At 39.4% G+C, this 25,922-nt stretch overlaps 1 protein-coding gene across 1 annotated transcript in view; it reads left to right on the top strand.

Moving 5' to 3' along the window:
* hs6st3b (heparan sulfate 6-O-sulfotransferase 3b) overlaps positions 1-15,659 on the top strand; it is a 49,455-nt gene extending 33,796 nt beyond the window's left edge. The window contains exon 2 of the mRNA XM_041057546.1: positions 14,891-15,659. Coding sequence (XP_040913480.1) covers positions 14,891-15,659 — 769 coding nt within the window. The remainder of the gene's footprint in view (positions 1-14,890) is intronic.
* Positions 15,660-25,922: the final 10,263 nt, after the last annotated feature.

Here is a 25,922-nt window from a genome sequence, read left to right on the forward strand (position 1 = left end):
GTCTCTCACGGTAAAATCATAAGGTCATAAAATTAGTGCCAGCTCCGCTGTTCTTGATTAAATGTATTCATCATAACTTAGTCTGGCTCAATAAGCAGGAAACACAAAAAAGAGCTTCAGATTGTGGAAGTTAATGCATGAATCATCTGGAGACTGTCCCTGTCAGCTCTGTTGATTTAGCTCTGATTTTAGCTCTGAGTATGGACAGGTGTAGTTGATTCAGAAAAGCATGTCTATTGTTGAGTTTCACTTAAAAACAAAAATGTCAACCTCACGGTGGCATGAAAAAAAAAGTCCTCAGGATTCATCCACCATGGGCCTGTACCACATATCATGGTAAAGCCATCTGATAGTTGTTGAGATATTTCATTTTGGGCCAAAGTGGAGAGCAGACTGACATTTCCATCCCTGAGCCATGTCTCTGGATTATAACAATGTGTAGAGATATTGTTATGCAGAGACTAAGTAACAGGCCACTACCCAAGAGCAGACAGAGAGGGAGCGTTCAAAAGGTTTATTGACAAAAAAAACAAAAAAAGAAGGATAGGAGAGAGGAGGGATTCCGGAGCGGCGTGGCAGAGTCGGCTGATGTGGCGGAATGAAGGCAGGAGAACAAAGACCAGTTGAGACTGCAGGAGAGGGAGACACAGTGGTTAGATGAGGCAAGGCGAGTAAATCCAAAAGAGTCTGGTAAGTAATATCTCAAAGTTAAATTGTACAAAGGAGCACAGAGAACTTGTCACCACAGACGATGACGGAACAATCTGGCGAGAGTGGACAGGAACGCCGAGCCTCTTATACTGTAGAGTAGACTGACTGCCCAGATTGCGCACAGGTGTGTGCAGTCAGCCTGAGCCGAGAGGAGGGAGTAGGGAGAAGCCGCCCCAGAATCCAATAACTGAAACACACCCACACCTAAGGCACACACCCACACACACACAGCCCCATGCACACAGAGAGAAAGAGAGAGAAGAACAAAAACAACAGAAAAATCCCAGAGGCAGCCGAGCTGCCTCATGACAGATACAGTAATTGTAAGCTACCAACATTGAAAAAAATGTTTCATTGAATTTACTCAATTTTAATGTTGAAAGTGGTTGCACACAATATATTCATCTAAATCTAGACATATTTTTTAAGTTGGCTGTACTAGTAATTTCAAATAAATTATATAAGCACTTTCGGCATGAAAATTCTGAGTATTTGTTACTTTTTTGTATTTCCTTAGTAATTCTAACTAAACCCATGTTTAATTTACTTAAATTCATTATGTAATTCATATATTGTGGTTACATAATTTGTTATTGTGCTTTAAATTAAATTGTTTTATTCTACATTATGTAAAATATGTTAATTCAATTCACAATTTTATTTAAAACAATCAAAATGCATATGTAGATGTGGGGGTGGCCGAGAAACCCGGTAAAAGTAAGATAAAAGTAAGCAAAAAAGAGGAAAAAAAATTCTCAAGAGAACTTAGAACTTAGAATCAAAATAATTAAATTGTTTTATGCTACTGTCACAGGGAGACCCCGTGCACTAAAGTAAGGCACATGTGCTACACATGTGCCTAACATGTGCTCTTTCTCAGGTAGATTTTATCAGAATGTTGATCCTGGTGTGAACTGCTGGTGGTGATGTGTGTGGTATGAACATTTGGAGGAGGGGGTGAAGGAGAGAAGTCACACTGTGATCGTGTATTTGATTTATTGAATTTAAATTTTGTTGACCTGTCTCCTTTGTTGCACTTCTTCCTCTGTCAGACCAGGAACAGCCAAACCTGAGCTGGAGCGGTCCATTTGGTTAAATAGGGGGGTTCACAGGGGAAGAAACCAAGTGTGGTAGAGTGGGAGGGGTGTTTTGTCTTTTGTGGTGAAATGACCTGTATAAGTATCTTGTTTAAAAAGAAATATGTGTTTTTAAAGTAAGTTTAACTGAACTTCTATTTGATAATGTGTTATTTAGTATTGGGATTATTGTAAGTGTGCTGGAAGAGATAATTGATATTGATTTCTTGGTGCAGTCCACCAGTATAAAAGTGAGGAGGCTGGGGTGGCCGGAGCCTAAAGGAGAGAAGCACAGCTCCTGAGCACAGCTCCAGATTGTAGCTCCTGCCATGGGCCCAAACTTTAAGGCTATAACCAGAAAAGCAGTTTAGAATGAATTCTTTTGTTTGGTATTATTTTGATTCTTCTTGAGAAGTGCTCTTGAGAATTCCCCCCATTCCCCTTTTTTTGCTTACTTTTGTCTTTCTGGTTGGCCCAATGTGCATTTTTTACTGCAGAGTTTTTGAACAAGACTCCATTTTATTTTCAAATAAAATGGAATTGGGAATTGCTCCAGACTGCCACAACTCATTGTATACAGGGTTTCTCGGCCACCCCCACATCTACATATGCATTTTGATTGTTTTAAATAAAATTGTGAATTGAATCAAAATATTTTACATATGTAGAATAAAACAATTTAATTTAAAGCACAATAACAAATAACTAACCACAATAAATGAATTACATAATGAATTTAAGTAAATTAAACATGGGCTTAGTTAGAATTACTAAGGAAATCAGAGTAACAAATACTCAGAATTTTTGTGCTGAAACTACTTACATAATTTATTTGAAATTACTCTACTTACTTAAAATATTAAGTACAGCCAACTTAAAAAATATGTCTGGATTTAGATGAATGTATTGCGTGCAACCACTTTCAACATTAAAATTGAGTAAATTCAACATTTTTTTCAGTGAAGAAGGAGTATCACTAGATAGTATTTTTATGTCAGGGCCTGTGGACTGTTGCTGTCTCAGCATTCACTTTATTATTCCAACAATCATGGTAGTGATGATGATGATGATGATGGTCATGGTCATGATGATAATGAAATGCTATAATGAGGATAAAAAACCATTACTGCTGAATTTGAATTCGATTTTTGGGACATTAACTGCATGTGGTGAGGGACTGAGAGGATGGAATGCTGGGGGAAGTTGTGTGAGTGGAAGTATTGGAGAGACGTAAGACTCTCATGTCAGCATGCAAAGCTCTCAGTGTCTTCAGCTCTGCGTTATGTGATGTGACACTTTCTGTGGTTTCCACTGCCAGCCTGTGTACTTGCGCCTCTCCGCTGGCTGTATTATTAATTCAGAGACCATGCGAGTACACGCCTTGTCTCCTCCTTCGCTGTCTCTTGAAGAGATCTTTGAAAGAGAAAGATTAAAAGGAGAGCATAATTAGACAGGAGGATTTCCACTATCATGGTAATTGAAGCTGTGCCATCATATTACAGTGTCTAATTGGTTTCAGAATTACAGAAAAGCAGTGAGGACAGCAGAGGGTTGCTTGCCAATATAAAGGGACAGTCAGATTTCCTGTCCAACCTATACTTTTCATCTCAGCATATCTGGTCCAGTTATTGTGTATTCTGCATGAACTGTCTCTTCCAGTCATTTTCCCTGTAGAGTATCCAAACACCCCAGTATGAAGTCCTTACATGGCCCTAAATAGTGTGCATTGAAACTACATCAAATCATTAGGAAGCAGCATGTGAGATCTATTATAATTGTAACACAGTTATGTAGCTGTATCAGCACTGCTTTACGGCCACTTTAATTTTTGTTCCCTGCAGCCTGACAAGCAGAAGAGGTCAAACAGGTGCTGTCCCAGGAGCTGAAATGAGATGACAGATCTCAGTGAAGATACAGAGCCATTCAAATTTGAGTGAAGATGGTGTCATCCCTGAGCTGCATCCTTTGCAGGTTCCTCTAGAGATCTATTCCTCCTTCTCAGAGTATACAGCTTGTATTTTAGGTCTTGCCTCCCTGCTCTTATGTGCTGCTGCTCGTTGCAGCAAGGTTACATTTTGTGTCTGTGAATCAGGCACTTTTGTGTCAGACTGCGGGGTGCATGAACATCACAAAGCGCATACAGGCGGAGAGGCATGTGATTATCAAGCTTGCAGTGTATTTCATATCTGAACCGTGTGTGCTGATTTCACCTCGAATGACATTATATTCTGTTAAAGCGTTGAGTTACCTGAGACTTCACTCCACACTCACTGTGTTCATGTTTTTAAATGGCCCTGTTTATCATTGCTATCGTCCATAAATTGGCTTCTCAGCTCAGGGAGATTGTTCAGTGAGCTGCTAATCTCGAGTTCATGAAAACCATAATATGTAGGAATAGCTGATTAAAATGTGTTTAAAGTTGTAATGATTTCAGTCCTAGATACCCGGAGTTACAGGTGGTAACAGCAAATGTGATTTAGTACAACAGCAAACACTAGCTGAGCAGCAAAAATACATAAGAAGAGCAGCTGCTGTTTCTGTTTACACCACAGCCAGACAAACTTAGGTTGTCTTAGTGTCAGTCAAAAGTAATTGCAACTGTGAGCTGATTTCTTGCTGCACACAGCTTGATTGGTTTTCCATTGCTGAGAAGTTGGAGGTGTGCAGCCTGCAACTCTTCATCTAACAGCTCACTGTGCTCCCTCTTGAAAAAATGAGAAATGATGCTCTGACATTAAAAAAAAGGGCAAAAATGACTTGTCTCGTTTTGTAGATGCATTTTTGATGAGCGATTGTAGTTAGCGCTAACCTCAGCAACAAGTACAGTGTGTCTCCTGTGACTATTTCAAATAAAATCCACCCTGTGTTTATGAGATGAGATAAAATTGAAAACTGTAACACAAAAATAGGAATTTTATGAAATACCTTGAGGATTACAACTTTAAGGGTCTTTTTTTTATTAGTGCTGATGATTACTGAATGAGCCATGAATTCCTCTTTTAGAAATGACATTGTTATCCTTTGTCTCTGAAAGAATGAAATACTTGTCTTTTTTAGAGAGATTTTTCTCCTCGTTGTTGTCTTCCACTCCTTGTACGTGCTCTCTCTGTATGCACACCATGTCAACTGCCTAGCATTGCCAGTTTCCTGAGTAGTAAGTAAATGAAAAGTCCCATCGTTCTTCTTGTTTCTTCCCAGGTGACACCCACTGTCCCCATTCCGTCACCATCAAAAAGCCGAACAAGATGCCGAGAACCTCAAAAACGGTCCATTATGGGCTGCCAGGGGGAGCGCAGAAACCATTAAGGAATGGTATCGGTTACAAATAATGCATGTCTCCGGTCTCATTCTCATCTTGTCTGTGAGAAACGGGACAGCAGAGAGATGTACAGATGCTCCGCAGAGACCTTGCGTTCTGAGTAACGCACACGCTCTCACCAACCAAGGACATCTCCTCACCAGAGAAATGGTGAAGGCGAGAGCTTTCCATATAACCCCACTTTAAAGCCATTTAACAGCTGTATGAACAACTGAAACAAACCTGCAATACTGATGTTCAAAACACAAACTGTAGTTATGTGCTCTGTTCAACGCAGCGTATTGTGAATATCTTTGTTCTTTCTGCTTTGGGAATGAAGGGTATATGTAACGTTATAGTTCATAAAGTGGACTGATAAAGTAGAGTCCCCATCAGTCTCCATCCCCTTACTGCTGGTAATACCAATGTCACTTTTCACGACTGCTGAAATTACAGACCTCAGGGATGGAGGAAGTCATTACCTAGAGAAGTAATTTCTCTTTAAGCATCTTTGCTCATGGTGTATGATGCAGCACTCGGGAATTTATTTTTACAAGGTTAAGCGCACATCGTTTATTGTAACATCTTTAAAGTGGAAAAAGATAGCACTAATCCGGATGAATTATAATCGAATCCATTTTTTTAATGCTTGTTACACACTGCGGAAACCAAGCACGTTCAGAAAATTCTTTCCTCAAAGCCTGCACTGCACTGCATTATCCCCGTGGGATAGATTTTATTATGAAAGGTGCAGACAACCTACGGTAACATGCTGGGCTGTGAGTAAGATGGCACTCACTGATTCAGCTCTCATTGCTTTTACATTAAATCTGTGCAGAAACAATAACTGTAGATGTTATTTGACTAAAACACCTTTATCTCATGTATTGTGTTACAAGTACAACTAAAACTGCTTGTAACTATTAATAGAAATTGTTGCAAAATAGAAACTTTTATCAAACACACATAACGTCTGAGTATTGCTGTACTTTACACTCTTCTCTTATATTGTTGGCCATTTTCATTCAAACTGTGGAGACACCAGCCCCTCACTTCTTTTTTTTTATTTGTGTGACAATCTTAAGATGTAATCTCAAAACTCTGAAGGCTCACTCTTTTACTGTGAGATGCCATTAAGTTCTGAGGCGTTTATGTCTTTTTAATGAGAGAGCTAAATTGCCTTCATACGCCGTGATTTTTGTGCAAATGAAAGCCTTGCAGACTATGAATGTAAAATAGACGGCTAAATGTTCCTTGGCACATTGTGGGCCACGGGCAGCTGCATAAGGATTCACACTGACGACCACGTGACAAAGCCGAGCAGTGCTCTCCGCTGGAAAACATTTAAAATGTAATGAACTAAAAGCAGATGCGTACCAGCAACACAACAGTGTCATTACAGTAGATATCAAAACAGTCAGAGTCCTACCTAACATCTATACTGCTGTATCTTTTTGATCAAGACCGACAAGACACTGGTATCCTGCAAAGGATGATTTGGTGCAAATGAAGCATCCTCAGAAACAGCCAGGTTTGTGACAGTTACAGCACAGGGTATCAGTTAGTTAATACATTTCCATAATAATAATATCCTAAATATCCCCAAATCACCTCTCTGCTCTTTACACTTTCTGTGGTTTTACAGCTACATCGGTACTGAGAGTAGAAATACAGCATCTGTTTGTCTGGTAGCACAAAATGTTCTCACCTTGCAGTAAATGGCCAATTGCAGTGATCTGGGCAAACAGATCAAAATAATGACAATATATCTGTTAACAATACATTGTTAACTCAAGGTCCCTAGCTTAGCAAAGGGAGTTTGTTCATTTGCTACGGGGATGGCTCAGTTGTTGTCATGTGACCTACATGTGGAACATATGTCACATGTGTGTCACGAGTCTGTCAAACGAGTCTGTCTTTGTATGTGAATGCCTCCAGCATTCTCCAGCCGTCCGCTGACTCCAAGTTGATGACTTTTGACCTTTTCCCAGTTTATGCCGTGTCAGGCGTTCACAGCTGGTGCTGACTGTTTCATTCAGTCTCTTGTCCAAGCTCCTTTTTCACAGGCGTGCTGTATTTGACATTTTACTGAATGCCAGTACGTGCATTTTGTCTGCAAAATATACTTTAAGTATCAAAAGTAAAAGTATTCATTATGCAGAATCGCCCTTTTAAGAGGTTATATCATTCTACTGCGCGTAGTATGTTATGTTATTGCATTATTATAATTATTTATGCATTAGCGGTGAAGCAGAGTTTTAATGTTGAAGCTGCTTGAGGAGAGATTGTAACTGCTTTATATCCTATTGAGTAGGGCTTATTTTGTTTGTATGTTTGTATGTTTGTTTTATTTTTCTGTGGTTATTGTTTTCAGCATTTTCTTCTGAAATATAATGTAGAAGCTGGTCTGCTGCCTCTATTGTAAAAGGTGTCAAACAAAACATTTAACTGTTGTGAAACAGTGCAAATATACAGGGCAAATATCTCATGTATGTTTTGTTTTGTGTGGTCAAATCTTAAAATGATGAGCCCAGAGTGAAGTAATTTTTTCACTGATGTAAAAAAAGATATGCAGTTCAGCCTGACATCCTTTGTCCTTGGCACCATACAGTAGGCATAAACTGATAAAATACAAAGGATTGCAGACTCTGGTAGGTAATGCATAACTTTAGAGGTTATTTCTTTCTTTCTTTCTTTCTTTCTTTCTTTCTCAAGAGGCTATAAATTCAAACTTCCTGACTGAGAGCTGCGATCTGATTATTCTCTTTGGTCTGACTAGCCCTGTTTTTCCATGTAGAATAATGTCTGTGAATGTTCTCATTCATCCAGGTCATAGTTCTCTCTTTGAAAATTGAATCGAAGGCAACTGGACATATGTTTGTCTGGGAAGACGTTTCGCCTCTTATCCAAGGGGCTTCATCAGTTCATACGCATCGGTCTATCTAGTCCGCACTAGTCAGACTAGTGCGGACTAGATAGACCGATGCGTATGAACTGATGAAGCCCCTTGGATAAGAGGCGAAACGTCTTCCCAGACAAACATATGTCCAGTTGCCTTCGATTCAATTTTCAAAGAGAGAACATGTAGAATAATGGCCACAGTATCATGGTTATTAGATCTTGAAATACACAGTTAGATGTGGGCATTCACTATTTTGGAAGGTTTTTTTATATTTTCATTACTCGTCACCCTTTGATTAAACTGTATGTATGTAATTCATCTCATTCACATTTGTAAATCATTTAAATCTTTTTGTCTTTTGTTTGTTGTGTATTGAGGCCAGTGTCTATATTCATGTTCACTCCTGGCAGTGCACAAAAATCCTATAGCAGTGTTGTCAGCCTTCACTTCTTAAAGGTCTAGTTAGGTATTGTGTACTGTTAACACAAAGCTTTACAGATGAGTCATACTGCAACATCACGCAGTCACACTTACTGTGGAACAAATTTCTTCCTCATGATTCAAACTGCATTTAAGGCTAGAACACTTTGTCCTTAACACTGACTTTTGAGTTTAAAGCCTCTGCATGAAGCCAAGCTTTCAAAATCTCTGCAGTGTAGTGTCTACAATAATTTAATACATACTGAATGAGGGGTGCGCAGTGCATTCGTATACCTGTATTTCTGGAGTACTTACGTCGCAACCCTACAGCTGTTTTTTGGTTAAAGAGGAGCACTGGGGCCATCTCACTGAGAGCTGAGGTAGTTTAGCTGAAGGCAGTGCCACTGGCTTACCCACATTCTCATTCAGTCCTGCTGTTGACTGCTAACAACTGACTCTGATCAGAGGTAGAGCTCAGATCATGTCTGAGAGCTGTGGGACAGCACAAACAGATACTGCCTGTTGGGACTTCTTGGCCATGTTTATGGTGTTCAGCAGTGTCTCTTAGAAGTTATATTTATATGCAATTTTATACTAAATTATGTTTTGGCATTTTTGTGACTTGCCAGAAATGTTTTGTCGAAAATTTGTTGTATTTGAACATAACTTCCAGGAAACAGGGTTGATAACGTTATATAAAGTATCTGTGTCCACTCAGTGAACCTCTTTTGAAATGCCATGGTCACTGTGGTTTTTAATAAAAAAGTTATTTCCTCCGAAGCAGCTTGCAAGAGTTCTTATGTTCCACTCTTTGATTTCAGATCTCCGAATACAAAACTATCAGACTGAAATTGTTTGTTGGGAAAGGATCTAAATATCACCACGTTGCCTTCCTCTCTCATCAACACTTATCAGTACTATGATTTACCTGAATGAGGAGTCTCTTGGAAAAGGCTATAAAACAAAGAGTGGGGAAGGAGAGTGATGATTGTTTATACGCGGTGCCTCAAATGGAGGGCAGTGAAGAGAGACGATGCACAGCATAGCGAGAGATAAACACAAGAGATACAGAGGGAGATTGACGAGTGAAATCAGCAGCGTGATTAATGTGACAACCTTTAAGAAAAGGTTATGGATCCGTTGGGAACACTAATGTCTGGAGGACATGGTGGAGGGGCAGAGTGGAGAAAAGGGCAGGAGTCAAGTGAGGTGCAAAATTACAGGAATACCCCGTTTTCATAGAGTACTGTACCTTGTACTCTGTGTCCAGGAGACTGCTCCTAGAAACATTGCTCTCAATGACTGGTATGTTTAATGTTTGAAGTAATGGTGCTGAGTGTTATAACTGAGTGATTTTAACAAACCACCCTGTTCCAATATCATTAATTTGCACACCAACAATCATGTTTTCAGCAAGTGATGTATCCATCTCTGTGATTTCATTTTCATTTGACACAGTAGCTGTTACTAGAAGCAGTTAGTTTGAATTTTCACATCGATCAAACAAATGTGCTGATTAAGAGTTATTTCTGTATGTCAGCTTACAACAAATTCGACAGCTGGGTTAATCTCATCCATTTTATTTTTCATGAGGATGTTTGCTGGCTAGCTAGCTTTGTAGGAAGATGGGGCCCTCATTTATATTCGCTCCTGTTCAATTCTGATTCATTGACCGTTTCTCCAACCAGTGGAAACAGCTGTTAATGGGCGCAACCTGTCCATGCCACAACATCAGACCTATCTGAATTGCTGAGCAAATCTGAGAGGCCAACATTCACTGATATGAATATTGCTAAGTCCTCCAACCTGAACGACCATCTAGGTTGTTTGTCCTCACCCTCGGACACAAGCCGTTGGAACGGCTTCAACGGTTCAACCCATCCATCCAACCCAACCCCCTCCCAATGCAGATTTTGTCACTCAATATATTACATCACTTGACTTCCTCCTTTGCTCACAGTATAATAACTATTGCCACTAGAGGTCACCTAGCAAGAAAACATAACTGTGAATTATGATAAGCTGCTATTTTTTTTAACAGATGACTCTCATCCTGACTCGTACAATGAACTACGTTACAGCACATTTTTTCCAACTGAACTCAGCTTGTGGGTTAGGACAGCATGCGTCATCATAACATAGACACACACCGCGTAACCTCAACATCCCAAATTTAAATCTGGCTGAGGACCTTTGAGACACGTTATCCCCCTCTAACTATCCTCCCACATTTACATTCTGCTTCTCTACTGTAATGTGCTCTATCAAACAGAGAATAATGAAAAAAAGAGGGAGAGAAAGAACCTGGCCTCAAAATGCCGATGGGGAAATAAACAGCTCAGTGTATACTGTGGGGAACGCAGCATGAAATTTAACATAAACATAAAATTTAAATTAAGATTAAAACAACAGAACATACACTCATTTGTAGTCTTTACAGCTCTTTTATAAGTGAGAGATGTAATGGTCTTAATGTACTGCTCAAACTCTGTAGAAAACTCCCACAGACACACACGCAGTGTCTACCTCTTTACATCCCAACAGTATCAGTCAGTCCCACTGTTGTACTAGGACATGGCTTGTCTTTACTTATTTTCTGCTCACTTTGTTAGCCTTTGCTCTGAACAACTTCCTGCCCAGCTCAGAGAGACATTTTGTTTTGCTCTCCCCTATTGTCTAGCCCACCCTCAAGCACCTGCAACAACATCCAACTCCCACACATGAATGTCTTAATTAGAGAATTCAGTTCATCCACTTCCAAACACCATGTGCTCAGGCTGAAAGTTCGATGTCCCTTTTAGCAGCCTGCAATTAGAGAGAAGCAGTGGGCTGAAATCATGTCATTGAGGCTAATTATGGGCAATTAAAAGAGAGTTGCCTGTTGCACTGAGATTTGCTGGGAATATAATGTGGTCCACTGACTGTTCATTTGTGTTGCATGGGTTTAGGGAGTGTTTTAGTGACAATATTCATGGAGACCTGACCTGTTTTTTTAGCCAGGCTTATGGCGTACCACTATATGGATGGAGATGTTTGTCGTTAAGTCGGTTCAGACTGACTTTTCAAATCAATCATCAGGTCAAACATTTTGTTTGTCTGTTACTTTGGTTTATGACCAAATACCTCCAAAACTACGATGACACCTCACAGAGCTGCTAACATGGCTGTAGACTCTTAAGCTGTGTCCAATTCCTTATATACTAAGTGTAAATACAAAGCTGCAGTACACTTTCTTTTCAGATAATACACATACACATACTAAACTGTTGTATGGTGATAGAAAGTTCGCAATGTGTGCAACTTGCAGAGACAAGTGAACTATGACTTTAGACTGCTTATGATAATTAAACCTAACAAAGTGTTTTTCCAAAACTTCAATAGTTATCTTTTGTCGTCTATTAACTATTTCATCATTCACCATATATTTTATTGTAGGAGAATAGCGTCCATCAGCAGCACACTCTAAGAATTAAGGAGCTTTTTAGCTTGCATACTGATTGTTTTGTGTACCTTTTGGCAGTTTTCCAGTGTAGACATTCAATACACCTGCTTAGAATTATTAAATAGTATGGATTTGTGATTTATGTGAGTATGTCTTGTTTTCCTAATGGTCAAAGTAACTTTTTTTTTAAAGCACTGAACTTATAATTGAAAAACAAAAATATTTGTTGTTATCTCAGATTTCTGTAATATTCCTGTATACATTTTTCAAATGGCTCAGTCAGACATGGCTTTAATGCATGTACTTGTTTTTCAAATGTTTTCCATATCCATTAACATCATACATCTATTTGAATTACTCCAAGCTTTAGTCTGCACCAGCTCCTTCATCTGCGCTACTCATTAGTCCATTTTTATCCATACTTTTGAATTCCTCTTCCATCACTGTTTAATGACCCCTATTTAGTTTGTGCTCCAGTAAGGACTGGCTGCTGGTGCTGCTGCTGCTGTAGACATGAGTATTCTGAGGCTGGATGAGTTGTGATGTGCCTCCTATCTATTATTGATCCCTGATTAACCAAAGTTCAGCTAGGTTCTCGACTTCAGCACACTAAAATAGTCTGGGAAATCTTGGCAAAGGGATGTGGCTCTGTCACAGCATTGCCATACAAAAACTGCATTGTATTAAAATGTCTTATCAAAGCTGCCTCCTGTGGTGTTTACTGTGATTTTACTAAAACATCTACTGGAAAACAGCATAACAGTGTAAACGTCTCACAGTAGTTTTGATAGTGTGAAATAACTGTAGGGGTGGTATTGATGATAACACAGGGCAGAGGTAAGAGAAGCCTGTTAGCTTGCCCCCTCCCCAGTTCGACAGCCATCTGTATCACTCAGGGAAAGCCTCCTCAAGACAGCTCCACAGACCCGTTGATCCTGATGTATTTTGACACTGATGGCGCACACAACTGACCTTTGGGCTGTTGAGTGCACTCAGACAACACTTGCTGCATGTGTTTACGTCCCAGAGACAGTCTAATGAGGATGTATCTGCAGCCAGCCAACTCCAGGAGCAAGTGCCAGGATACAGCTGCTGCCACCAGGGCTCTAATCACAGCTTCTTGCCTGGCTCATATTGGGTAATATTGTCAGTGGTGGCATTCTTGCAGCAGCATTAGAACAAATCTTCTCCACATAAACTCAGGGCATATTTTTGGCAATCTTGTGGTTTGTTTGGTCAAATAATATTGTTATTTGTGCACACGAATACACCCAAACATTTCCCTGTTTTATAGTTTGTGCTCATCGCAAACCATGTTTGTGTGATATAAAAGAAAATGTTTGACTCATTCCATTTTTATTCATGATCGGGGGCATATTCTACTAAACCAGAAACTAGATGAAGCTTGATTGAAGTTCGAGAAATGTACCTGAAATGTTTTCAGTTTTCAATTACTCAATTGATTGTTGGTCACCAGTGAAAAATGTCTATCAATTTCCCAGATATACTTCAGTTTCTTGTTTTGTCTATCCAACAGTCCAAAACCCAAAGATACTGAATGTATAATCACATGAAACAGACAAAAGGAGCAAATCCTCACCTGAGAATGTTTAAGTTTTTATTTAAAACCTGGCCAAACTGATTAATCAGTCATCAAAATAACTGGTAATTATATTTCGTTTGATCAAGAAATCATTTACTTGATTCTCTCAGCTCTGAAACTGACTTCCCCTTCACATTCTTAGCATGCAGCAAGCGTAGGAGACTTACCATTACCATGTTGTATTCTTAGTGTTTTTATTATTGACAACATACAGCTGATTTTTCAGGACAAGTAAGGACAAAAATTGAACAGATAGTAAGTAAAGGACAAATAAAAGAAATAGACCAAACAGTATATTTTCCTTTAGAAACAAGCTGAATAAAGTTTGGGAAAAATATTGTACTGAGCGCACAATTTCAGAATACCCTTTAGCCTCTCGCCTGCATTGAATCCAACCCTGAAGGACAACCAGGTAAATGCACAGGAGACTGTTTGTGGAGATCTATTATTTCCACTTCTGTATGAGTCTGTGTGGATGTTTGCTGTGTTGAAGCGACTGAAGCAGCACTGAGAGCAGCTTTGGAGTCAGTGTGAAATCTCAGCACCGCACTCCACTTTATCTGCCCAGACTGTTCTCTCGGGAGGGGGTTACATCATTAAATATTCACATGGCACTCACAGGACTTCATCTTAGAAGATGTTTACCTGGCCAACACCTGTCCAATCTTTGTTTTCCATCGGAATGCGTTTTGACATACCCGTGGTTCAGCAGAGAAGATATCCTTGAAGGTCTTCAACCTTGGTATCAAGGGCAGTTGTAGCTTCGCTCTCAAGCAAAATATCAACTTCAGAATCAGACATGATTCATACCGGTGCAGTTATAAGATTTTGTTTGCTTTTTTTTTTTTTTTTTTAGTAATGTTGCTATACATTTTATAGTAGAAACATTTTTGAAACATTCATTCTATGGTAGAGAGACAGTAGTGCTCATTAACCAGTTCTTCACCCCCAGAATGCCTGCCTGTTTTCTCCTGTAAAATGCCCTTCTGCAATTGGCTGACAAAGGATGGCTAGAATACCCAGTTAAAAGTGCAGCAGATTTGAGGTACAAAAACTGAATCCTCATTATTTTGCAGCAGTGACATGTTTGGGATTTAGTTGGGTCAGTTTTGCCCACTTTCTCTATGTCCAGTGATTACTATCATGGCTTAATTCCCAATTATTCTCCATGATGGCAGGTGGAAGAAATCTGTGGAATGGAAACTGTTCTGGCCCAGTTTTGTAAAATCACTGCTGTGATGTAAGGGTTCAGTTTTCAAGGGCAATATATAAAGATTCTATAACAATCTCATTAGTGAGACTTTCGGTTTGCCAATTAGCATTCAACCTTGAAGTTTCATACATAGACAAAAGTCACCATCTGTCAGCACAATGCAGGGCAGCCCTCTGTGATGATGACGTGCTCACAGCTTTCTAACTGTGTTTGTTTTGGCTGCAGGAACTTCTACTACATCACCATGCTGCGTGACCCAGTCTCCCGCTACCTGAGTGAGTGGAAGCATGTCCAGCGTGGAGCCACATGGAAGACCGCCCTCCATATGTGTGATGGACGCTCGCCCACCCAGGATGAGCTACCCACCTGCTACAGTGGGGATGACTGGTCTGGTGTGACCCTGACAGAGTTCATGAACTGCCCGTCCAACCTGGCCAATAACCGGCAGGTCCGTATGCTGGCTGACCTGAGCCTAGTGGGCTGCTACAACCTGTCCTCTATGAATGAGAGCCAACGTAACCACATCCTTTTGAGCAGCGCCATGAGCAACTTGAAGAACATGGCTTTCTACGGCCTGACTGAGTTTCAACGCAAGACGCAGTACCTGTTTGAGCGGACGTTCAGCCTGCGTTTCATCTCCGCTTTCACGCAGATCAACAGCACGCGAGCCGCCAACGTGGACCTGAGCGAGCCTGTGCGCAGACGCATCGAGGAGCTCAACTTCTTGGACGTGCAGTTGTACGAGTATGCGAAGGACCTGTTCCTCCAGCGTTTCCAGTTCACCCGCCAGAGGGAGCACCAGGAGGTGCGTTTGAAGAGGCGCGAGGAGAGGCGTTGGCTGAGGGAGCAAAGAGAGCAGGGCAGGCCATGGCCGCCCAAACACACAGGGAGTGGAAATAGAGGCGGGAAAGGGGGAGGAGGTTTCGAGAAAGGGACTGATGGTGACTTCCCCACCACCACTGAGGACTACACAAGCCAAGTGGCTCGCTGGTGAAGCTTTGGTCCCATAAAGAGAGAGGAGTAAGAGAGAGAGCAGCTGATAGAGATTCTTCACAGACTAGTTTAAACATTTCCTTTGACTCTCTCGCACGTCCTGTCTCTCTCCCTCTTTTTGTGTCACCATTAATCTGTCTCCTGCATCTGTCTGTCTCTCAGCTTCAGTGTGATCCGAGTGCTCTGCTGTTTCTTTACGAAAACTGCCAAGTCTGTGAGTCTCACAGCGGCTCTGCCTTGGAGTGCCCTTTGGTGTCTTAAATCTTTAAATGCTGTTTATATATATATATTTTGTCTTTTAATTTTTGCCTTGGTTGTTTACGATTTGATGACGGTAAACTGAGGTGAAAGGGGAAAACAAAACAATCAAAAGAAGCTGCCATAGACTGCATTGCTTTTAATTTTGACATTCACTGCAAAATTAAAGAATGTCATTGAAGTCATTGTCTTTGTTGCAACTGGTAGAAAACATTTTCCATTTGAAAGATGTTGTAGTAAAAGAACTGATGGTTGCATGTCACACATCCACATTTTATTTACAATTGGGGATAATTATTTCCAAAAGATATACAGTACTTTAAACCAAAGTGAATAAACAACACAGTATATCTGTTTGCTTTTAATTTAACGCCAATGAAACCCTCTCTTAGGACCATGTTGTATGCATGCAGTACCCACTTTTTAAAGCTAGTCATAATAGACAACAACATATTGTGCACAGTCTAAGGGGACATCCTACTGAACAAAATAAGCTGAGTCCAGTACGTTTAGCAGAACATTGTTTTTTTCATATGAAAAATGGAAAGAAGTACTCTGCAATGAGAAAAACATATTTTGTGAGTAATTCATTTTTGGAGTAGTGGGTTGCAGGTAAAAAGTTGATAAACAGTACAGGTGATGAAATGTGTCAGTGTGGCTTGTCTGTGGCTCGAATCGAAATGAGATGATCAGCATTCAGTTCCCATGCCCCTCCCCGTCTTGCTGGCTGCTTTTACATGTTTGTAGCGCTGACGGCAACTGTGGGCAGCAAGAGCGCTATAATGCCAACAGAGTGCCAGCCTACAAAGGCCAGCCTCAAAGCAGATAGTCGAGAAATAAAATACGTCTGTCTTTTCTTCTGCCTGATAGTTTCCAGTCCCTCAAATCCAATCAGCGCAGCAATACATGAGGATGAAAGAGGGTTTGCTTATCTGGTTAAATAGGCTTCAGTGATGCATTTTATGCCTCTAATCTCATATTCACTCAAAATCCTGGCTTATCAAATTAAATGTTCACTAAATGTCAACACTGAAGTCATATAGCTGCTCTTAACAGTAATTTCTCATGTTGCTACTTTGATTGTATTTCCTTATAGAATACCTCAGATGGCTCACTTCTGTTTCATCGTACAGAATTACTCATGTTTTGTATTGTCTGGGTGATTCATGCACTGGTACAGTGAATGAGTTGAATGAATACAGGTGCGACTGTGTGAGCTGAATTGGCACACTTACATCTGCATGAGTTCAGTGAGTGTGTGGATGGATGGGGCAGAACAAAGACGAGGTGTACAGCACACTGATAACACTCGATCAAGTGTTTCAAGTGTAGCTACCAGCTACAGCTCTGGATCCTGAATCATTCTCTGTATAATTTAGAACTAAGTACATGTAGTCATGCCTTTTGTGATGTAGCAGTGAAACAGCATGATGACAAAATTTGATTTAAGGGGTAAATTGGGATACTCGCCATTTTCACTTGAAAAGCATTACAGTGATTTTTTTGCATCAAAATTGTGTCCTCATTTTATTCTACTGTTTTCCTGTAGGAAAATGTCATTATTTAAACTTCACTACATTTATTTGACAGTAGCTGTTTGTTACACTGCAAACTTTACGTGCAGCATTAAAATGCTGCTAATATGCTGATGTTCAGTGCTGATTATTAACAATATCCAATTATATTAAATGAATTTTATGAATTATGAATTACGAATTTTATATATTCTGCTTCATGAGAACCTTTATGTTTGAGAATAAAAGACTAAATTTTCTGCTAAGGTCCCCCAAAATATGAAACATTTCTCTAGAGTAATAAATATTTCCTGCTAAATACACAACAATGTATAAATACTGTCATATTAATGTCTTTAAAGTATCAAAGTAAAAGCAGTGGTTGTGGAGTAAAATGGGCTCATTATTTGTGAGTTGTGACATTATTAGATTATTTACACTGATGCTTCAATGTGTAAGCAGCATTTTATTATTGTAGCTGAGGAGGTGGAGCTAGTTTTAACTGCTAATCTGAAACATTGCAAAGAGCCTCAACCAGACACCGTTTTTCTGTCAGGAATCACAAGCCAAAAATGTTAAGGACCACTGGTTTATCTTTGGTTTACCACTGGTAATCTTAACAAAGTAACTAGTAACTATATCTGTCAAATAAATGTAATGAGATAAAAAAAAAAAATGTTGTGGAATAGAAGTATAAAGTAACATAAAACAGAAATACTCATGTAAAGTACAAGTACCTCAAAGTTTTACTAATGTGCATTACTTGAGTAAATGTACTTTCAGAGACTGGATTTTTTTGGCAGTCGTCTGGTCAGAAGGGAGCAAGACAGAGTCATCATTAATGTTATTATGCTTTACCTACATGTGGAAATATCTGCCCATTGTTATATTGTTACTTTTACTCAGATCTTCTATAATCACACATGCAGTGTTTTGCATTTACTGTTAATTCTATTGCTATTGGCCCACAGGAGGATTTCTTCTTAAAATGGCAATTGCCAAAAGGCTGTTTATTTTGGAAATTTCTTTTAATAAACCAATGTGCTGCACTGCTGTGTGACAGGCTGTAGGAATTACAGTGTTCCCCAAGTGACAGATGGCATGAGCACTGCATGAGCAGTAGAGGTGCCGTATAGCTATTAATGAAACACTAATGAAAAGCTTAGTGTTGTAAATGTGCTTATAAACCCAAGTTTTTGTGTGTGTGTGTGTGTGTGTGTGTGTGTGTGTGTGTGTGTGTGTGTGTGTGTGTGTGTGTGTGTGTGTGTGTGTGTGTGTGTGTGTGTGTGATCATCGTATTATCAAAAACTTAATTAAAGTCGTTAACTGTGCATTCATTGCCCTGGCATAATCAACAAGCCACTTTCTGTACTATGATTTATCTGTGTCAGTCCTCTGTGCTTATCCTGTGTCTGAACACAGAGAATATAGTTTAACTATTGAAAAATGATAAATAAAATGAGAGTATGCTGTTAAAATTTAGGCTTCTTATGTCTGTGATTTCTAAATGTTTGCTTTACCAAAGCTGCTTCTGAAAAGACTTTCCACCAGTTTCGAAGTTAGTGATGTGAAAACTCTCCAATTATGGTGTAAATAATGTGATGAACAAAAGCCAACATGGATTTTCACTCAAAATTATACTGCCATTCCCAGAAAAGTGTGACATGCCACTTTGTTAAAGAAGTATTTCAAAGAACTTGTACTGCCACTCCATGAAAGCGCATTTCTCTGTGAATTTCTCTGTATTTATTTGTTTATTTATAGGATTTTAACTGTTGCTAAAGAATGGCTTTGCCTGATGGAAAATACCAGTATTACCAACACCTCAGTGATAATGGGCGAGAGCTTTCTTGGTGTAAGAATTTCTATGTACATGTTAAAAGTCTTGTGATGAAATGAAAAGTCCAAATGCCTTTTGGAGTGTAATATTTAATCTGCCATTTTTCTTGTTAGACCTTGAAAAAAAAAATTAGTGAATTCTGCTTAAAATATCAGAAATAAATGCATTGAATGGTCATGATATCAGGGTGCATGTTGCTTTTATTTTCTCAGTCAGCAAGGGGGGACCCCACACACTGGTAGTATAAACTCAATTGTTGATGATACTGGGACAATTCTGAAAGAGCGCCAAACTGCTTTGAGATCTGAAAGGCTCAGTAATGGAACAATGGACCAAAAGTGACCAAACACAAAACCTGCTGCTCATTGACTCTAAATTGGATTTTCTATGTGTTACTGAGAGCAGGCAAACTGTAGCATAGCATCAAACTTAAAGGTCCCCTATTTCTATACTTATAGTTATAGACTTTTTATGTTTGACTATTAAACACTCCTGTCATGGTGTTAACAAATACATAAAAATAAATACAAAAAATATATAGTGTTGTCACTGAGCTACACATAGCTAAGATGAATTACTTCTCAAAATGTATTGAAGAGGCTAAGGGTAGTAGCTTCAAACTGTGGAAGCAAGAGAGAAAGAGTACATCCTTCTGTCAAAAAGATTTATGACCCCCTAATTTATGACCCCCCCCTAACCCCCCACCACGTGGCATAATCCCCACCACTGTATGACATCACTTCCTAGACCCTCCCACTGTATCCCCCGCCTCTTTTCTGACATAACTTCCTTCATCCTACCCCCTTCATTGTTTTTCATTCCCTTCAAGACAACATGAAATAAATATAAATAAATATAAATAAATAGGGGTGTTTGATGTGAACATTTGTGCGTGTTTGATGTGAACATTTGGGTGCTTGATATAAACATTGGTTGTAGAAGCTCCTTTCCATGTGCTGTGGTCCTCCTCCTGCTCCTGTTTGTGCTCCCTCTCTGCAGAAAGTGTCACACATGTGCTAAGTGACAGAGTTTCAGATCAAAGAGTCAAAATGCAATGGTGAGAAAATAATGTCCTCTCCCTCTGTTTGCTACAACTCGCTTCCACCCCACCTTGGGAAAACCCTCCTCCAATTTGCTTCCGTCGCTTCTATCCCTGGGAAAACCCCTCCCCACATCATCACACCTCTCCAGCAATTTTCTCCAGGATGATATAATATAATATAATATATAAATACATATATATAAAAGCGTTTATAAAAGTTCTGAAAATACGAACTTTCAAAGTTGCAAAATAAAGTAATAAAATAAAATTGAGGAGTGACAAAAGTCCTTTTCCCGTTCTTCCATGGTCCTTACTCTGAAGTAAGAATGTCTGAAGGTCCGGATCTGCAGAAAGTTTCACACGGAGTTTCATATCAAAGGGTCAATATGCAATATTGTAAATTCTAAGGCGTCTCATGACAAAGCATTTGTTGTTTAGGGTGCATCAAAGAAAAATTAAAACAGAGAAAGGCATAAATGTGCAAGTGAGAAAGTAACTTCGGTACATAGGGATCGGACTACACCGGCAAGATGACTCGTGGTAGGAATACGAATTTATCAATTCATATCAATAATTCATCCACTTTATCATCTGGTACAGTCAAACAGAAAAGTACTATTTATCTAGCTCCATGACATCCAGACTCCCCATCTCCCAGCATATGCATGTATAGACAGCACCCTAACTCAGGGTGGTGGCTGGCTTTATGGAGAATGTGGGAGCCATCCCCATCTCCCAGCATGCCCCAGCAGCATATGCATGTATAGACAGCACCCTGACTCAGGGTGGTGGCTGGCTTTATGGAGAATGTGGGAGCCATCCCCATCTCCCAGCATGCCCCAGCAGCATATGCATGTATAAATGGCACCCTGACTGAGATGAGAGTGCACAGGCTCTCGGGCCTGCTTGGGGGGCATTGCACAGCCTGAGAGAGGAGGAAGAGAGTGCCCGGAGGATATGTGTTGTCAACCAGAGTACTCCTTGTTGTTTAAGTCCCCTGAGTGTAGTGGCAGCGGGCATTGTGGGTATTGAGGGGTGTGTATAAAGCAGCACAATGACAGAAGGGAGTGGCGGCGGGCATTGTGGGTATTGAGGGGTGTGTATAAAAAAGCACCGTGACAGAAGGGAGTGGCGGCGGGTATTGAGGGGTGTGTATAAAGCAGCACCGTGACAGAAGGGAGTGGCGGCGGGCATGGCAGACCAAGCGCCAAATGGGACAGAAAATGTATGACAAAGTGTCTACATTTAGCCCCCCTAAAATGATTAAAACCCACCCATAGAATATTACTATATAACATGACAATAAAAATCATGGACAAAAAAACACCAATGAGATGGCATCATTGTCACATCTTGGAGAAACACAGTATGTTCAGCTTCATAAGTGATTCCAACTTGAAACTTATTTTTAAATGCCTACATGGCAATGCTCCCACCAAAGTAAGACTTGTCATATAGGTATTTGGTACATTAACTCTGAAAAGCAGTGAAATGTAATAGCCTAAACTAATTATGTGACTGTTTTGAGATCACTGATTCAGCATTAACAAGTGCCACAATTTTACCAGGAAAGTACTTTTACTTCCCTTCACCATTCAGCCAAAGTGCCTCAGTGCTTACATTGAGATAACTTGGTGTTTTCCAAGACACAATTTACATAAATCTCCCTATCTACTGACATACAGAACCTTATGCTTCCCCTCAGGTTGTACAGTATGGATGGCTAACTCAGCATTTTAGCTAGTGACTGCAGCAAGTCATTTCCATCCAGATGCTATGACTTTATTATCATCAGTATTTAACTGTAGGATGTATAGGCTATAATGACTTGATTTTAAAAAAGAAAAAAAAAAAACAGCATAGCTCAAAGAGAGTGTTCTACTTAGCTTTTATTGTCAGCATAAATTCTGATGCCTGATACCAAATGCTAGTACACAAAAGGAAAAACAGGTTTTAAGACATCTGGATGAGATAAAAGGGAGAATTCAGTTGTTTTAACAGTAAAATGACAAAATAAAAATGAAACGGGGAAAAAAAATCACTAGATCAGATCTATCAGTGCTTTTGAGTCACAATTCTGCTCCACAAAAAAGACTGTAAAAGAGAATATGACAGGGTTTGAAAGCAAACTCTAGCTGTTAACAAACGTGTAGTGTAGTGTAGTGTAGTGTAACAAAATTACATTATAAATTGGTATAACAAAATTATATTTTAATCAAAATAAAAGTACTTAGTTTGCTTTTGATACTTCTAAATGTTCACATTCATTTTGTATCTCTGACCCAGGCTGAGCTAACCTGGTGAAGCTAGTCTTTTGCCTAAGAAGAGATGGTCAGAACAGAGAGAGCAGGACTCTGGAATGAATACTGAAGTGTATTGATTCCCATTTTTAACATGCAGGTCATCTATTTACCCACATTACACACCCTTGGTGAGCACAGGATGTGATACAGCTTGCATCACAAAACCAACACCTCACTGTTGAGTTTCTGAGCCAACCATATCCCTCATAATGAGCCTCTTGGTTCGTAAGATTTTTAATAATATAGTGTAGAGAAGACTGACATCTACTGGCCACAAGTTAGAATTGCTACTTTCATTGTCTCCCAGATTGTTCAACTGGCTTTTAATTCTTTCTATAAGACACATTAGACTTACCAAGTTTTCCATACAGCTTTTTTTATGGCAGCAATAAAAGGAGGTAAATGAAGCAGAAGTTAGCCTTCCTCCTTTTTCCTTCATTCTATAGGAGCCTACAATTATAAACTCTATAAAAATAGAGTTTTTGGAAAGGACTGGTGTATGGACTTTTGGAGAGAAGAGAAACACCTCTCACACAGAAAAGACACAATGGAGCCTGCTGCTATGACAAGCATGGAGTACAAGCCAGTGGATCATTTACCAACTGGTTTTGGTTTTCATCTTCAGTGCAATAACTTCTTTAGCGAACAGAGAGGACTGAATGATTTTTATGTTCATAGCTGTTTGTCACCTGTCTTGTCGGTAGGCAATAGATTGATGGAGAGGGAACCTGCTCTCAACTTTGTCAAGAAGGAGTCATATGATGATCATCCCATTGGCCAGCAGATTAGTTTCACAGATAACAAGAAAAGTAAGTTTGCTTTCAAAAAAAAAAAAAATCATTGAAATCCTGATAGTTTCTGTGATTTAACTGCATTTATTCTCATTTAACAGTTGGAATTTCTGAGGAGGACAGCATGCTTCATAGATCTATTGATGAAGCAGCATCGTGACAGAAGGGAGTGGCGGCGGGCATTGTGGGTATTGAGGGGTGTGTATAAAGCAGCACCATGACAGAAGGGAGTGGCTAAAGTTGATCAAGTCGTACCTGATACCTGATGTTAACCATGTCTCAGAAATGGCCCACTGGCCTTACTGTCATCAGTATCAATCACTCAATAGGGGAGCAGGTTTCATATGATGACATTATTGATGATTTTGCATCAAGAAAGGCCAGAAACGTCAGGTTTTAGTTTTAGTCTTTGTTTGTTAGTTTGTTAGTTTTTGTTGATAGTGTTATAATTAAATTTCCTTTAGTGTGTTTTCATTTGTGTGATGAAGGATTTGTGCTATTCAGAATATTTATTCTGTATTTTATTTGTATATTATTCTTTTATTTTCTTTATTATTCTAAAATAATAAAATTATCTTTTTATTTTATATTACTGTTATTCTCTGCTGTTATGTGTGGTTGTGTATATTTTTGCATTCACTTTTATATATATAGTATAAATAGAGTATATTTATTTAATTTCTGATCATTTTAATTTCTAAATTGTTTTGGCAATGTTGGAGTTGGAGATTGTTATAATATAAATATTGTTAAAACATGGCTGTTTGTGTTAAATGTCTTTTCCTTTTTGGGGGGGGGCGCCCAGGGAGTAATTCAATGTAGAACCGCTGCTGTGCAGGCCTCATGGGCTGTTTCATTAGCCTTCTTACATTGCAAAGAAATGAGGATTTTAACTAAATAATATCTTTGTCCAATCTATATTGATATATTCCGTTAATTTTATTTTTATATGTGTGCGTGAAAGCGTGTTGTCATTAAACTAATCTAGAAAATCTCACATGGTTTTATTGCTGTTCCCTTGGTAACAAGCAAACCGTTGCCCTTTTAGCCTAGTGGCATTCATGTGGATCATACCACTTCGCGGCCGTAGGGGGATATTTGGAGATATAACTATACAGTGACTTCTCTATTCCAATTACTGAAGCGGTTGAAACAACTTAATGCGTCTAATATTTTAGTAAGTTGTTATTTGTTAAATTGCCATTGTCATAGATTGAATTATTGACCCTCCAAGGATACTTAGCGCACCCCGGGAAACCCCGTCATGACATCAAGCTGACGGTCGTACAGTAAGCTGTCAGAAGCTTGTTGCTTAAATCTGTGCTGTGCTATAAAGTAACGAAGACACGACGTCGGGCACGTAGACGGAATAACAAGCTTTAATTCCGCGAACAGAGTAAGGACAAAATGGTGTATTGAACAGACATTTCGGGAACACTTGACACCCCGTTTTCGTCAGTTCAGTTGTGCTCCCGTGTCGTCTGCTCTAGCTGGTGCGAGATAGCTGTATCCTCTGGGATGATGAGGTAAGCAGGTGCACTCCTCGGCTAACAGTGAGGCTAACGTGAGCTAATAAATGTTCATGTTGATGTACTGTACAGTGTTAGCTCATGACAGCGGTGCACTTAGCCTGCCAGCCATGTGGCTGTGTATAGCCAGCTAAAATAGACGGTGGATGAGAAAGCAAAACAGAGACTAAACCAGCCCTTTGAAGTAACAAACTATACAAGCAAGGTACTATGATGCTACACTGTCAGGTTAAATGACTGTCGCAGTTTATTAGCAGGGCTGGAGGAAGTAGTCAGGTTTTTTTATTACTTAAGTAAAAATACAAATATCACGCTGTAAAAATATTCAAGTGAAAGTCATGTATCACAAGTAAAAGTACTCAAAGCAGATTATTATTACTGATGGTGAAGGTGAAGGTGTAAACTGCCTTTTAATGATGTATTTGACTGAGGTGGAGCTGTTTTTTTTACCTAGTAGTTTTATGTATAACTGCGTCTAATGATCATTTTCATTATGAATTAATTAATTGATTGTTTGTTTGTTTGTTTGTTTGGTCTGTAAAAAGTCAGAAAATTGTGATCAATGTCATCACAACTGCCCATAGCCCAAAGTGCTCCTTCACAATGCCTGTTTTGTTCAACCAATGGTGCAAACCTCAAAAATACTTAGGCAGCAAATCCTCTCATTTCAGAAGCAGTGGCTTCCTACTGTTCTGAATTTATGTTTCAGTGCTGGTAATACTTTGATGTAAATATCAGAGTTTTTAAATTAACTGCTATGAACTTATGTGTTACGACAACATCTTTATCCATTACATAATCTAAGTTTATTCATAGATAAAGGGTCAACTGCCAACAGTATCTTTCTCCAAGCTGTGCAGCCAGCTTTCACAGGGTATACCAGATTCTGATTTTCTATTGGCCAATGTCTGACTGGGAGGGTCTTCCCAGAGGCCGGCACCTAGGCAGGAAGGGGGTGGCTGGAAATGTTTTCAGCCAGAGTTGAAC

Source organism: Toxotes jaculatrix, chromosome 15 (assembly GCF_017976425.1).
Source record: "Toxotes jaculatrix isolate fToxJac2 chromosome 15, fToxJac2.pri, whole genome shotgun sequence".
Classification (NCBI taxonomy): Eukaryota; Metazoa; Chordata; class Actinopteri; family Toxotidae; genus Toxotes; species Toxotes jaculatrix.